Source organism: Apteryx rowi, unplaced genomic scaffold (assembly GCF_003343035.1).
Source record: "Apteryx rowi isolate R43461 unplaced genomic scaffold, aptRow1 scaffold_93, whole genome shotgun sequence".
NCBI classification, from domain to species: domain Eukaryota; kingdom Metazoa; phylum Chordata; class Aves; order Apterygiformes; family Apterygidae; genus Apteryx; species Apteryx rowi.
In genome coordinates, this window is record NW_020451238.1 from 1527349 (window position 1) to 1543669 (window position 16321).

Genomic DNA, 16321 nt, shown 5'->3' on the forward strand with positions numbered 1-16321 from the left:
CAAGTTTCCCCAAGGCTCCATATTATCAAAGCAGAGACCTAGATTAAGAACAAAGTAAAGATCAGAAAGCAGTGTAAGAACAGCAAATAATTAAGCTGCAGTTCACACTGTGAATCAATGAGCTTGAAACAAACCCACCCAYGTCTGTTGAGAAACTTCATTAAAGTTACTGAAAAAAAATTATTGAAATAAAAGCAGTTGTGCATGTGCAACACCCATCTTGTGCTCAGAGATGCAAACTGCAAGAATATGTAAAAACTCAAATTCACAGATTCTCTCAGTTCTTCTGGAAGACAACACAGCATACACTTTAGGATCATTTCCAAGGAGGACAAAGGAGGCTGGCAGATCATCAAGAGGATTAACCTCCGAATGATATCTCAAACTCATGTATTTTTCCAAATGGTAAATGGTTTGTAGTTTGCAATTAGTTCCATTCACAGAAAATTCAATTTATAGGACCAGCTACTGTGTCAACAAGAGATGAGTAGGCAAAGAGGTTTTAACATTGATGTCTGYCAAACCAACTTATTCCCTGCTGATGTTAACCACCTTATCTTGTTGGTGCTTTGAAYGATGAGCTGCAGAGGATTTCCAACAAACAATGCAAAATTACTTCCAGTAAYAGTAATAATAGTAATAATTACTACTTTCTACATGTCCATTTTTATCCCCGGATCCGGAAGTGCTCTACAATAGGTATGCAACATCACCTACATTATAACAGGGAGAGAAAGCATCACCAGCTGAAAGATAGCCCATATCTCACCTACTCCTGAATCGTTTCCTACTGTCCTGGACCTTTCTTTGCTGATTTTATCCCATTGTGAGAGGAAGGAAGGAGGCAGCGTGCCAGTTCTCCTCCTCCCTACACAAGGGTTGCTCTTGCCACAGCACAGCAAAGCGACATTGATAAGCCACCTTTTTCAGGTTACCTTTCCCTGCTAGCCTGCCATCACCCTCTCCATTTACCTTGAGCAGCTACTTTCCATCATGAAATCACCTTGCCCCCCACCCCTGGCTGAAGCTTTGAGTTTTCCAGAGGGAAGTGCTCAGCCCACATGACAGTGACAGCAGAGACTACTGATGACAGGACTGAAATACATCTTCCCTCTCAACAACAGAAGCAGCCACCATTTACTGACTGCTCTCTTGATGCATTTAAGTGGTTTCTTAAAAAATAGGACCACTTTATTTATCAAATGGTCAAACRGGATTGTGTTAGTAACATGTCAGCACTGCTGTGCTCTGCATCCATATTCATCAGCCTGAAGACAATGAAGTCTCCAAACTGGCACATGCTTTTTTCATGCCCTGTAAGAACAGTACCTTATTTAAAAAAATAAATCAAAGTTATCCTGGAATGTAGAAGCTGCAGTAGATCAGAGCACTGCAGATGCTAATAAAAACTTATGATGTGGATTAGGTTAATCTACTAATGATCAATTTGTCTACATTTATTGGAGAACCTAGTATTCATTGAGATAATCCTTTTATCTCCACCATGACTAATTTCCTCTTGCAAAACACCATCAGAAAATGAGGCTGTAGTAAGGAAAAACGATGATGCCTGGAGTCTACTTAAACGACCCTAGTCTCCAGTGGGACTGCAAATAATTTCAGTAATAGGCCCTTTCAGAACACTTTTCATTACTTCTTGCATTTGTGAAGTTACTCAAGAGAACAGTTATTGCAATTTAGAGACAACAAGCCCAAGAAAGAGAAGTGAACCAACTTCTGAAAATGCCTCAATCAGTGGAGACTTGACAGAAGTATAATTCAGTGCAACAGAAGTTGCAATGCCAAATCTTTTAGTTTCGTCCAAACTAACAGACTTCAACATAAAACTGAAGAATCCAACAGTGCATCTGCACTATTCTATCTTTTAAACACTCTTTACAAAAATCTCAAAAGAAAAGCAAAGCAAAAGAGTCAGTGTAAGGAATATTGCTTCTTCAAGTTTTTCAGAGCGCATTAAAACTCCTTCTGATCCCAGCTTCTAACGCTTCCTCTCCCACTTCGCAGGTACTCTCAGAAATGCAAATGCCACCTCTAACCAGAAAGGTTCCTTTGCAAGGAACACTGGAAATGCTCTGGAGTTCAGGTTTGTAACTAATTTCCCATAGGTCCTTATTCACCGTAGCTTAAAATAAGAGCGTGCCAGTAACTTCCACAAGTGTTTGAGACTAAAACTGGATCCATGTTTCAAGGTCAATGTAATTCCACAAAACCTCTTCCTCAGCATTTACAAAAAAATGCCATTTGTGAAGAGGAAGCCTAAAACAAAACAAAGGGGGAGCTGTCTGAAAACTCATTTTTCACCTAAAGAGAAACATGGCCATCACAGAAAGCAGAGAACATACAGAATTTGCAGAAACAGCCTACTGATCACAGTACCCTTCACAAAAGGGAAGCACGATTCCCAATACTTAATGGCACTGTTTGCATTGGAAGATGCTTCTTCTATACTTAGCATGGCAGTTAACCTCTCATCTGGGTCGCTCTCCATTGCATTAAAGACTTCCCTGTATAGATCCACTTCCCCAGCCTRGATAAATGACCTACTCTTCATACAGACCCCACTGGAGAGACCCGCACTGACAAGATTTTAYGACAAGAGAGTCTGTGGCACACAAATAACTCCGACACTGCTACTGTGGACACTGAAATGGGGATATCTCTGCCAAAATGGAAAATATACGGTATTTTATTTCAAATCAAAATAATTAAAAAAAAATGCTAAACACAGGATGCAGTGAACAGCAGATTAATATTCCATGCTTGTGCCTTACCGTAAGCAGCCAGAAGTGTTCTTGAAGACAGTCGTCCACTCAGCGTCGCGAGGTTTCGAGTCCTCGTTTGGCTCRCTCTCCCAGCCAGAATGGGGTATAATCACCTCATTGGTGAGCGTCTGCAGACCGTGGTTGATGATGACCATCTTCAGGGGCTCATAGGAGGACAAGTTCCATAGGGTGCCTTCAGGAGAAACAGCAATTATTAAACAAGTAATGAGAGCAATAATTCTTTTTACTCTCTTTCATTACAGAGAATCACTAGAAGACTAAATCACAAAACAAAATGATAAGGTGAAACCATTTTTGAAGTTTGAGATTCCAGACTAGCCTATAGCTTAGGGAACATTGCACAGTCGCTGCAACAGAAACACTTCCAAAGGTAGGTCCATCAAGACATGGACGTCGCTGAAGTCATCAGGGCTTGCTGCAGAGTACATAAATGTGAGGTGCTATTAGAGATAGACGGGATTTTTTGCTATATACAAATTTTCATATTGCTACATTTTAAAGTCTAGCTATGCCTCAAAAAGCAAAAAWTCACCCAGTATAGAAGAAAAGCATATTGAGCAAGTCCTAAAAACAAGGCTGAATTTATGGAGGATCATTGATCTTATGTTTATTGTCTGCACAAGACAATATTTCACTCAAGACTCCTCTCTCTCTATTATTTACTTTCACATTTTGCTGTCAGAGGCAACATCTGTGYGCAAATCCCCTGGTGCCACAAGCAAACGATTCCTTGAAGAAGCTGAGAACCGAGAGTCCTCCTCTGCCTTCTCATTTTCACCTCAATTATGAATCAAAGCAGACTGAAGCTAAACAACAAAACAGCACAACCGAGGTCAGAACAACCTTACAACCGTCACAGTACCCTGTCCTAGAGATGAGCTACAATTTCTCAGCAGACCTGCAGCAGTGTCCTCTGCCCAGTGAGGATTTACCAGGCTGYAGGGATACTTTGGAAACATATTAGACTGGTAAAAGCATTGGTTTGTAWGTAGTAAATATAACACTTAACCAGTTCAGCAGCAGGTATGTCAGGGATTTTATTATTTAAACTATGTCAAAATTAAAATTGCAGAATTTTAGCATTAAGAAAAAGACAGACTTGTCCACTGAAGATATGAACTTACTGAACTTTTTATATTCACATATAAAAAACACTGAATAAAGCAAGTTTTTTTTTTTTTTTTAATTGATTTCAACTTGGAGAGAGGTCCAAATCATGGGCCATTTTACCAAGTTGGAGCAGAAATACTGCTTGTCCACTGTGACATTAATTGCACACCATTTCAAAAGCTTCAAATGAAAACCAGACCTTCTATTCAGAACTTCTTATATTGAAAAGTGAAGTCACAAAATGAAACACATGAATATTAAACAATCTGCCTTTATAAAACTGACAAGTACCACAGACGAAAACTTCTGCTCTTGCTCATCCCATGTTTTCGGTAGAATCTCATCTCTGAAGTCAAAAGGCCAAAGACTTACCTAAAGTTTTCCATATTTCACATAGCCCTGTAAATTAATACCAAAATACTAGCAATCCTTCTAATCCCAATTTTAAACAGTTGTGGTTTTTTGGGTTTTTTTGAAGTCCGGCCTAAAAGAGGATATTCACTTCAGAGAGAATTCCTGCACAGGCCCAGCCTGGTGACACTTGAGAACTATCAGGAAGAACATTTGGAGGGAGTCAGATGCACAGTTTTGATCTCCAAGGAAAACTGGGAAAATTAGGAAGATTTCAAATAGACTAACAGAGAAATTGGATTTCCTAGGGCATAGAGAAGTCTTTCCTAAGTGGATACAATATTAATACCAGACTCCTTGTGTTGCAACAACCACGAATTTGTTCACCTTACAGTGCAAGTTGTAGACACTTGCTTCTAAATACATGCTTAAAATAAATAAATAAATAAATAAATAAATGAAAAGGGGACAAACAAGGTGCGACCTTCTGTTTCAATCCCTCTCAAGCACTCCAAGTTTCAAAACTTACAAGTTTCAAGCTCCTAAAGTCTTTGCCCATTCGTTGTTGGTCCATTAGCTTGCTCAAGCAGTCTACCAAGTCTATTGGACCATGGGTGGGGGTGGTCAGYGTGAAGCCAGCGGCAGCGCGGGAGCCCGCGGGTGCGCGACGTTCCCATACGCCTGAGCCCCACCAAAGCACTGCACACCTCCTCAGGCAACGAGCAAGCAATCTCATCTCCTTCGCACTCCAGCTTTCACTGCCACCAGCCAGAAGTGTCAAATGCCACATGTCCTATTTTAACATCAGGGTATTATCCATATAGGGCCATGCTAGGTACCAGGTCTGAAAGGGAATTTTATCTCCATTACAAGCAGTGAGTGGCACTTATGTGATAACCTCAACGGCTGATGGTTAGCAGAGCCTCCAAAGTCTTACATTAGGGTGTCTCCTACTCAGAGTGGCATTTACAAAATCCAGATATCTGTTCAGACTTCAGAGACCATATTAGTTGTTAAAGAAACCCTAAGGCAGGCAATAGAATGAACCCCTGATGTTAATATAATGTTCCTTCACTTTTAGTCTTTTTCTGAGGCCATACAAAAATATTATTTTTTTGGCCTATTTCCCTTGTCATTCACAGACAATACCYTGTATGAGAATTTCAGAGTTTACTTTTTTAGCTTTCAAACAATATAATGTATGCAAAGTATAAATTAATTGTCTATTCATCAGAATAAGTCACCCTTTGCCATTGCAGAAACCACCAAACACAACRGACAATTGAAACAAATGCACATGAACAAGCAGGAAATGCCCCATTTTGTTGTGGAAGAAAGCTTTCAGTTTTCATAACAAACTGGCTCAAAAATATACATCATATAAGAAAAAAATGCAAGACAATATTTATAATAAGGCCATAAAAACCCTGATGTGTAAATTATCAGATTTAAACATCTTAACTTCACTAGACKGTCTTTCTTTAGTCACAGTACAGCAATTCCTTAAGCATATCAGACTCACTGATTTAAAACAATAATTCTAATTAGGTCCTTAAACACATTGCTGGCTCAGTACTTTGGAGATTTAAGTGCAAAATCAGAACACCCAGCACTGAATTAGGTGAATAAAACCCAGATATCTACACAGGGTAATCATCTGTGGAGCAAACCTAGATCTGGCCACAAGAACAACGGGGTTAGAATACTCTGCCCCCAAAATGTACTTCGGGGCTTCTTCAGAGAAACATAAATGAAGCATTCAATATTTGAAATGGTCAAAAACCAATATCATCTGGAAAAGATGGCAGCAGCTAGGGAACCTAGTACAGCATTCCTAAGGATCCTATATTTCTATTCTTTTGAGATGGCAAAACATTGCAACTGAAAACAAYGGAGAGTTTTAGAGTCACCTGCATGTGGAAGAGCTGAGTTTTAAAATCTGACAGCCCTTCCTATTCAAGAGATCCTTCCTTAAATTCATCTTCTGCATCTGAAATGAGATTCTGCCTTTTTCCTCATTCCTGGAGGAGTGGCATAATTTATCATCTGTATTATAAAACTACAAAGGCAAATTTCAGGGMTTAAGAATCAGGCAGATAAATATTTTAAAAAGCCAAAGTACCCACAAAAATTCCAATGGCTCTAACACATGAGGATTTTGCAAAAGTCTGAGTGCTCAAATCTTTTGCTCAACTTCAGTCTTAGAGATTAGTGTCTAGATTTCAATACCTTCAATCCAAATCTGCAAAATAAAACTGTCATCTCCAAATTCCCTATCTTCTATATTATTAATCACTAGTAGTTATTTCAAGAGAGACTAAGTCCAACTGGGATCCAACAGAATTATAAATAGATTGCAAAACTTAAACAGCACAATCCTGCAAATTTCCAACACACAAATCAACTTCACTAACACTAGCAACCCCACCCAAATCAATAGAACTACTTACATGTACAAAAGGAGCTTTTGCACATGTTCATCCATAATTTCTAATAAAGGCTGAATAAAATTTATGCAATAAGCCATTTAGGAGCAAAYACATTTTGACTGTCAAGCTCATTGCCTTCCAGTGGCTGCAAGACAACAAGATAATAGGGACCAAAATTAAACAGATCTTTCCTCCGTCCATTTGAAGGAACAAAAAACAGTTTGCACGCTTTTCATTTTCTCACCAGCTTCCCATCTCTTGCAAACGTTTCAYAGAAAACATCAGCAAACTCTCTGAAGAGGCATAAAAATACCCTATTATAAAACWATATATATATAGCAGAAAGCTCTTCAAGATATTCAAAAAAAGCCAAAACACTTGAAATAAATTTACAATAGTCTCCTTGGCAGCTGCATGGGGAAAAAACACCAGCTGAATCCCTCTATTGAGCAGCATTCYGAGAAGGAAAGTGTACATGAGTAGCCCCAGACAAACAGGGATGAGGGAGCCTTGTGGTTCCAAAGGCAGGGGAAGGATTCACCTTCAAGGTTGACTTCACAGGGAAAACAACCCTCATGAAGGGATTCAGATAACAACCAGTGACAAAGCTTTTTCTCCTTCAAAGTTATGAAGGAAAGAAGTTTAAATCCCAGCATCCTTTCAGCTCTTGAAAAAACAAACCCCATGGAAGAGACACTGATAGTTGCAGCCATAGAAATATTTAAAAAACGTGAACAAACTTAGATCAGATTGTAGGCTTCAGCAGTATAAGAGAAAATCCAGGGGGACAGGACGGGACTAAAATCCCTGCAAATTTGACCTCCACCTTTAAGAATCATTCTCTGCATCTATTAGCATAACACATGAATGATCTAACAAGCTGGAAACACTGCTTTTAAAACTCTAAGTTTAATCAATTCAGATGAATAACACTCAAGAGAAATCAAGTCACTAAAGCAGCAGCGTAAGGGAATGAATTTATCAAAATTTTCTATACACCTTCACCAAACGTGTTTGCCTTTTTGACCATGGACCGTATGTATTTTAGAACAAGAGAAACAAGATGAATTATTGCTTTTCAAAAGATGATAAAGATCAAGTCTTTATTTCATTCATAAGCACTATTTGTAATATATACATTCATCTTTCTAACCATAATCATTACCCCATCTTTCAGCATTTTAAGAGCTACAGCTACACAGTTTTATTTCAAAAATACTGATTATCATAAAATATATTAAAAATTACTATAAGCTATATGCATTGCTATACAATTTATGTCATATTAAAGCGATTAGGGCCATGACCCTAATTTCTGATATCTCCGCCTCCTTGGAGCTAACTGTGAAAAGATTTCTAAAGACATTGTGCCAGAATACATACTTGCTATTATTTTCTGAAACTCAAGCAAAATCTTTTCCTGCTGTGCTTACTTGCAAAATCCAATGTTACCATTAAATTAAAACAAATCAAGAAGCTGTTTAACTCCTCATCTATGATCCATCCTAAATCATTTATCATATGAAAAGCAGCACACTGCATACATTTCCTGGGGACGTCTTGTTTTATCTTCATCCTGTACGCAGCTATTTGACATGCTAGATGGAACAAGTCAAACAAGACTATACAAGTCCTGAAGATGGGAGATCTGCGTCTGCAGGCTAAGTTGTAGTCAAGCACAGAACCTCACACGTGGACTATTGTKTCCCACAATGCACCTCGAAAACTGGTATTCTTTTGATAAACTTTCCAGTAGAAAATGGAAGGACTAAGTCCACCTGCAATGAGAAAGTTCAAGATAGCACAGTACTTCTAAGAGAGCTTCTTGTGTGAACAGTGGACAGGACTTTAACATACATAAATGCCCATAAGATGTGAATTCTCAGTTGCTCAGTCTGAAAGTTTCTATTATAGAAGAGTATTAGATCAAAAGGTTTACCTTTGCTAAGAGTTTTAAAGGTCAATCATTTTTCAATTAAAACTAATTTGGCAATATGCAGCATCAGGAAAATCACATTCTACACCACTTAAAATAGTGTGCAATGTTGTTAAACAGCAAAATTACACTTCAATGTTCACAAAAGGAACAAAAATATTCATTAAAGCTACCAACTTCTGACTGTTTATCAAAGAATGTAATAGGATTTTGGTCTTGCATATCTGATGGGAACATTGGTTCCACACAAAACCTTATCACTCAAGATAAAACTTTTGCAAGCTTTCCCAGTCAGAACAGATTTCTTTCCTTATCAGCTTAATCCTCATTTCTCTCCATTTCTCAAGAAAATGATCCACTGAGAGTGGAGCAGCACACAGTCCCAGGAGGACAACTAGAGACAGAGGCGAGGGAGAATTCCTCTGAATGTTTCTCATTACGACTCTTCTCGTGATGTACCTATGGACACTCTAATAATTCAACCACGCTGTCCTTGGTGCAGGAGGTGCAGACATCTTTGCAACTCTGCATTTTAAAAAGCACAAAGAGTGAGCTCCATGATATTTTATGATTACGTCTTGAGTTTTGAAGGTATTTTTACATGCCTCACATTCATATTACCCTGAGGGACATCACATTTTAGTGCCATTTCCAGATACGTTGAGAACACCTGGCAAAGCTGATATGACATTAACCCAGAGAAGGCTTTCAGTTCTGTTAAGAACAGTACTACCAGACAGAAAAAAAAGCTACAGACTTCCTTAACCTGGCAGTAGCGTAGTATCAATATAGTCAGCCTGCTTACAAAATTGGGTGCCAACATATTTGCTTAACCTATGTTCTCCAAAAAGTATATTCTGGAAAATAGGCTGGTGAACACACTTCTGACACGGCAAGTCTCAACCGTTCAGCAGTGAGTGTCACACATCTGATTCCTTCCTCATACTCCCCTGCTGCTGCACCTACATCTCACAAATCTTCAACATACTAATGTGGCTTTTTTCCCCACTCCATTAACCCACTGACCAGACCCAGCCGGCTGGCCGGATTCATACTGCTCAGCACAGCTGTGGCTGCTGTTTCAGATCACCCAGTTAATGAGAGGCCCTGGAGTTGCTCTGAAGCCAAGGAGACACCCTCCCACCAGAAGGCACCTTCTCCAGCTGCAGATAATGTGTCCTGCTGCACGCCCCCACCTACCTCCTGCGCTGCAGGCAGTCACAGGGTCCCACACCCAGGGAAGCAAGACTTCAAGACTCGAATTCAGATGCTTAGGGGGGCTATATTCCCAGACTGCTCTTGAATTTGCACATCTAAATTATGTAAGTCTCTTTGGAGAGCAGGATTATTTTCCTCATTCACCCACATCTGGGATGACCAGCTGATGATTACCATTCAGCTTCCAAAAAGCAGCCATTACTGAATTAAAGAAATAATAAAAACCAGCAAAGTCAATGTGTCATACAGGACCTCAATCTGCAGCCTGTAAAATAAAAACCACCATCACCACCAAAAAACCCTATACTGTTGTCTTTTCTTCCACTTTGACCTAAAGAAGAAATATTTCTGCATTGCTGCAGAAGTCTCCAGAGGATTCTCTCCAGGCAGAATTAAAAACTGTGATAGCAAAGTTAGACTTCAATTTATCATTAGGGAAAGGTAACTTGATAGGAAGTTGAGATTTCTACCACGAGACCATCAGAAGAGGGATCTGGATTTTCAGTGCTGCAGGCCCCGTGCAGCCTCCCGGGCTGAACGCTCCCTTTGCGCTTCAGGTTGGCTCCTGTTCCTCTCTGCTGCCTTTTGGAGCTCATTCCACATTACCAGCCGGGGCTGCGAACACTAGGTGCGAGCACAGCAGCACCAGGCACACAGGCATTGCTGGAATATTGTCCTTTTCTAGACCGAAGCTGGAACCTTTCACACCGCATCTGGCAATATCATTTCAGAAGTGGAATGAAATCATTCCTGGTTAGGTGGAGATTAAAGGAGCGTCATCTGTTGCTGGACATTTGTTTAGGTTAATGCTCTCAGTACTCCTGGTGTTTCTCAGTAAAGGGAAATAAAGAGCTTTAAACAGCAAGAAGGGAAGTGGAACAAAAATGCTGTATTTAATTAGCAGGAGGTAGTGTCAAACAATGTATTTAAATTGTAAAATTAATTATCAACTGGAAATCAAAGCAATCACCGTTCACAGAGAAAAGGGAAAAACCTCCAGTTTGTTCTTGCCATCTCAGAAGTGACTGATTAGCACTTAGCATTATAATGATATTCCTTCAGAGTAAATTACAGACTGACTTTTCCTTTCGTCAATCTGAAGAAATAAATTTATTCCTTCTCAGCACTCCAGAAATGAGTTTTGAGTAAACTAGAACAGCAGATAAACAAGCGTTATAAAAAAAAAAAAAAAGGAAAAAGAAAGAGTCAGCCATCAAACTAAATGAGTGCAAACAGACTACAAATACTGCCTAAAGAGTTCCTACGTCAAGAGCCAAAACACACAAACAAACAAAGCAAACCCAACACACATAAATTAGAGGGATTTCTGACAAAACCCACAGCTCTCCTTCACCAACTCTCTGAAACAGGGCTGGAGAAAAAAAAAAAAACAACACCCTGCCAGTTTCTACATTGCATATTAAGACCCAGTTTGCTTAATATCCCGTAATGGCTGGGGAAGAACGGTTGGAACACCCAGTGCCACTGTTGAGCAGTAAAAACTTGGAGAGCTGCCATAACGTCTTTTGAGGCAATTACAGAATTATGATGTTTACTTCAAAAGGCTTAATCCGCATTTGTGATAGTCCGCTTGGAGAATCCAACACAGATAAGGTAGCTAAGCAATTTCAGCGCTGGACCCATTGTCACATGCCCAGAACTTTCCAAAAATTTCTGTTCCGGCACTGAAAGCCACTGCATCACCCCCCCCCCCCCGGTCTCCATCCAAGTGTCCCCTGCTGCCTCTGAGAAGAGAAGGGAAATCCATTTCACTTCTCGTGATTCATGGGAGACTGAAGTACAATACGTTTTTCTTTAGTTTAAGAGCTGACATACTTTTCCACCTTTCTCTACTTAACAGCTGAACTTTGAAACTTGGCATATACTTTATTATTCCTTTTGGACGATGTTCAAGACTAAGGTCAAACAGAAATGGGTTGAAAAAACAGAGTTATAAGTGATTGAAAAATCCCTGCAAAGTGTACATAAACAGAGTATCTTTAAAACGCAGTTTTCCTTTTCCCGATTATTATCACAAACAATCCCAATGTCCAGAGCATCTCAACAGCAGACTCTACACTCCTTAAAATCTGAGTGTTTCCCAACGCTCAGCTACTGAAATGCTACAGCTTCTATACAGCCTGGCAGACTCCCCAGCAGCCAGGACGGGAAGTGCTGCTGAGGAGAGAGGCTGTACTATCAATGTGAAGTACTTGGGACATGGCAACAAGATTATTTTATAGGAGTTTAACAAGGAAAGTTTCTGATTAGCATCTCTTACCTCATGATTACAACACGCTGAGGGCAAGTACACTACAAATTACCTGTCAATGAATTGCCATAACTCATTTAAGCTTCAGTAACTCAACCACATCCAGTTGCATGTTACATCCAAGAGGCATCCTCTGTATCTCAGCACTCAGGGAAACCTGGGTGTGCTACATACACAGACGATTTCCTCTTGAAGGGCACGTCAGCCCAAATCATCTATTGCCTCAGACTTTCTCACATCAAGAACATGGTGCAGCTAAAGAAACAGCCACAGCCAGAGATCCAAATTCTCCTTCAGTCTTCTAACCTTCAGAAATTCTTGTTCCTGAAACTGAAGACTCCTCTAAGCAATAATTTAATAAAATAAAATACAGACACTAACCTGTAATTAGCTCTCTGACTTCCATGTCATTTGTTTTTCGCAACAGTCTGATCAAAGCTGGGATGCCATCACAGTTCTTTATAGCCACCTTGTTTTCATTATCCTTCCCATACGAGATGTTTCTGAGAGCCCCACAGGCTTTGCGATGGACCTCTGGTTTTGGATGATCTAGCAGGCCCACCAAGATAGGGATCCCTTTAAGGTGCCTCACGTCCTTTTTGATTTTATCATTCTCGTAGCACAAGTGCTGCAGGTAGGCCGCGGCATTGGACTTGACCGGATCAATAGGGTGGCTGAGCATGGCAATTACTTCGGGGAGGTCAGGGTCCCTCCACCTAGGGTCTTTCCGAATGCTGTCAATAGAGGGGGAGCGCTTCCCCAGGCGGTCAATACTGGCCATGCTTCCTCTCTCTGGCTGTGCCAGTGGTGCTGCATAGCCACCGTGAAGGTAAGGGATCCTCTCTTCAACCATCTCCGTCTCGATGGGGTCATCGTAGCCCCTGTAAGAAGCAGCAGTCCCAAGAGAAAAAGGAAAAAAGCACATTTAAACATTTTGTGCCTCTGAGCCAGTATGGAGATTTCAGCCATAATCAAACTGTTTAACATCACAAACATCATTAGGGGCAACATATTTACACTTTTAAATAATGTATTTGTAGTAACATGAAAATTAAGCATAGCTGAGTACTCAGCAACGATGGGACTGTAGGACAATATTTGTTTGGTTAGCAGCGAAATAATGACAGGAACGGCAAGTCATCAAGCATATTGCTTTCATTTAGGTCACTTAGCAAAGCAATTATGACAGAACTGGATTACACTTAGCAGGAAACACTGAGCTTCCTTTAATTAGAGTTCTGGTTTGTTGCAGTAGTGTCATTAATGCATTCAAGGCCTGGGCACAAAGGGACCACAGACACTTTTCAACAAATCTGAGAAGATCCCCTACATTTCCATGCAAGGGCTGATGCTCGCACAAGTACTCTGAATTCATCAATACACATGACAGTTCGTCATAGGAAATGGAAAACTTAAGTCCTGAATCCAAGCAGACAGTAAAAGTCTATCTTTTATAGAATCAGTCAACATAAAAGTAAGAAACTGATAGTCAAGAGATCTGGGTCCAACTGTTAACACCTCAGCAATTTGCTGTCATCCAAAATGAGTCCAGCACTCCATGCTTTTCTCCCTCTCCCAGAATCAGCAACTAACCAGGCTGTAAGACTATTAAGGTCACTTATAGCATTAGAATGAACTGCACCCATCTTGTTCTGCTATAATTCACTGTGCACGACTGAAGTAAAGTCAGTCACAACCAGCTAACACACTTTTAAATATGACTGTCCATGTTCACACAAAGGGCAAAGTCACAATTAACATAGTTGAAGATACTTTAATATGTTCTCACACAACAGAAATTCCCATATTCTTAAATAAAAAGAATAAAAAGGCCACTCCGTGTCAAATACTATTTTTTTCCCCTTAATATCAACCACCCTAACTATAATCCCTAACCTCCAGAAAAATTCCCCACACATATCACTTCCGACAACTGTCTAAGACAGAAGATTTCAGCAACAGCTTTGTAAGGAGAGACACTTACACYTTCAGATTGGTTTTTGAGACCCACTGATAAAGTTCATCTTTTATTTAAAGTGACACCTTATATCCTCCAGATACAYGCACAGTTAGTACAGGGGAGCTTCAACGCGCATGAGGTGTGCCCAGCTGTAAGACAACATTTAAGCCCCTACGAAAAGTACAAAAGGAAGCCTGAAGCATGCATACAGTGACCACAGATTCCTAAATTTCGCATGTGAATAAGCCCACAGGGCAGTAAGGCAACCTGCACCTAACAGTCATGAACTCCCATAAGCRCTTTCCACTTTGAAATCTCTCCTCTCCGAGGCTTTGTCGCAAAGGCTCACACAAGCTAGCTAACCTCTCTTAGAAGAATAAAGAGCTGAGGTGACTACTGGCGATTTGAACCAAAGTTTCAATTAATCCAATTGCTTTAAGCCTGAAGTATAGAAGATTTTTCCTTTTCATCCTCTCTTCCAACTAACACTACCTTTAATGCATGTTAACATTAACTTATATGTTAAACGTATGTCTTCTTTTGCAGCTCCATAAAGCTGACAGATGGGATGAATATCATAAAAATTAAGGTTACTATTTAGAAAAGCCCTATAGAATTCAAGACAACACAGCCTTTCCAACACATGGTTCTTAAAAATAGAACTGCAGCACATGTACTCGCATCTGCAAGTACAGCTTATTTGCTTTTTAAACAGCCAAAGATTTTTGCCATGCTGTTTTTTCCTGGGCAGATTAGCTACTACCATGGCACTGTAGTTATTTCAGTCAAGCAAAAAGTTTTAATTGCTACAAAATGATTCTTAAAAACTTTCTCTTTGGGCACTGACTGATGTTACTGAAAATTTTATGATGTCATGCACAAGGATATACAGCCCATTAAAACTCAGGAAGAAAATGGAGCATGGTATTATTCTAAAGAGACTGCTAATTAAACTAGACTCTGGGGAGAAGAGCAACCGGAGGTGGAGTCTGAACTTAGTCTTGTACAATTAATGCTTTTAATGTTAAAAGCACCTCTACTGACTTGAACTGCTGATCTAAATCATAAACTGAATGAAAGGATAAAAATGGGCCAGCATCCAAACCTCAGAATGAATCTGAAGAAATCATTTATTGATGCAGTTATTTGCATATGTATAATTCAGTACTTGCTCTGCGCAGTAGTTTACAATGTCTGGACAGCTGCTGTATTCTCTGGTAGAGAACAAAGCTGTTTCCACCATTCCAAGAAGAAAGTACCAACACTGGAAAGATTTACTTCTGTGCATACACATAGGGAGAAGTAATAACAAACGCCCTAAACTGGTACTCAAACAGAATTTTGTTTTTACACATGCAAATTTGACAAACCAGCATTAAAACTACAAGAAAAGCAAACTCACTTCTCAGACTCACCCTCACGTTGCATTATCAAGTGCATAAAAATAGATGAATTTTAATAATTGCCCTCTGCACAGCTGTTGCTTGACTCGGTGGCTTGTAATTCAGCAAGTCTCAAGCCTATCAGCTGTCTACAGGATAACTCTACACAACCTCAACTACACCTGCACAATTAAGTTTTTCTTTTTCTCATCCATGCAAATACATGAAGATAATTGTCATCTTGGGATGAGGCTTGTTTGCACTATTTCTGTGAAGCCTTCCAAACAGAACCATGCAGATGGTCTCAACTCCCTCATGCTGTATCCTCTCTCCGGTGCCAAACAAGGCCCTTTGATACCATCAAAGCCCAAGTAAAAGCTCATCAAGCCCAAAATAAAACTTCAGAATAAGAACTTTAAATTGCAATGCAGTCAAGACAAGAAAGAGCACCACCTAACTTTTATACCAATAATACTGACTTGATATTTATATTATCAACCACTGCTTGTTAAATATGAACATGAAATGTCTGAAATAAAGCATCAGTCATTCTAAAAAGAGGATCACATCCACATTTGCTACTTACTGGAACAAAGTTAGGGGAAATTTTTTTTCCCTTTCATTATTCCAGCACAAAGTTACTGAAGCACCAAGACAGCCAATAGGCTTTGATGATCCCTCTCTGATGAAATCCCAAAGACAGAGCTGTGCTAGAATGAAATACGGGAAGACGATGAGCACTTCATGTTCCAAGGAAGAGGCTGCATTGCTGAGGGTCCGGGATACAAAGAGCTGCATTTGGTTCAAGATGAAACACGCAGGCAGCAGTGGGGAGAGCAGTATTGCTTAGAACCCCCCA

The 16321-nt window shown here is 39.9% G+C and overlaps 1 protein-coding gene across 2 annotated transcripts in view; it reads right to left on the reverse strand.

The window, feature by feature from the left end:
• ARVCF (ARVCF, delta catenin family member) overlaps nucleotides 1-16321 on the reverse strand; it is a 174467-nt gene that overhangs the window by 66128 nt on the left and 92018 nt on the right. For both annotated transcript variants that reach the window (XM_026091942.1, XM_026091943.1), the window contains exons 4-5: nucleotides 12502-13001; nucleotides 2793-2976 (exon numbers count right to left, since the gene is read on the reverse strand). In XM_026091942.1, coding sequence (XP_025947727.1) covers nucleotides 2793-2976; nucleotides 12502-13001 — 684 coding nt within the window. The remainder of the gene's footprint in view (nucleotides 1-2792; nucleotides 2977-12501; nucleotides 13002-16321) is intronic.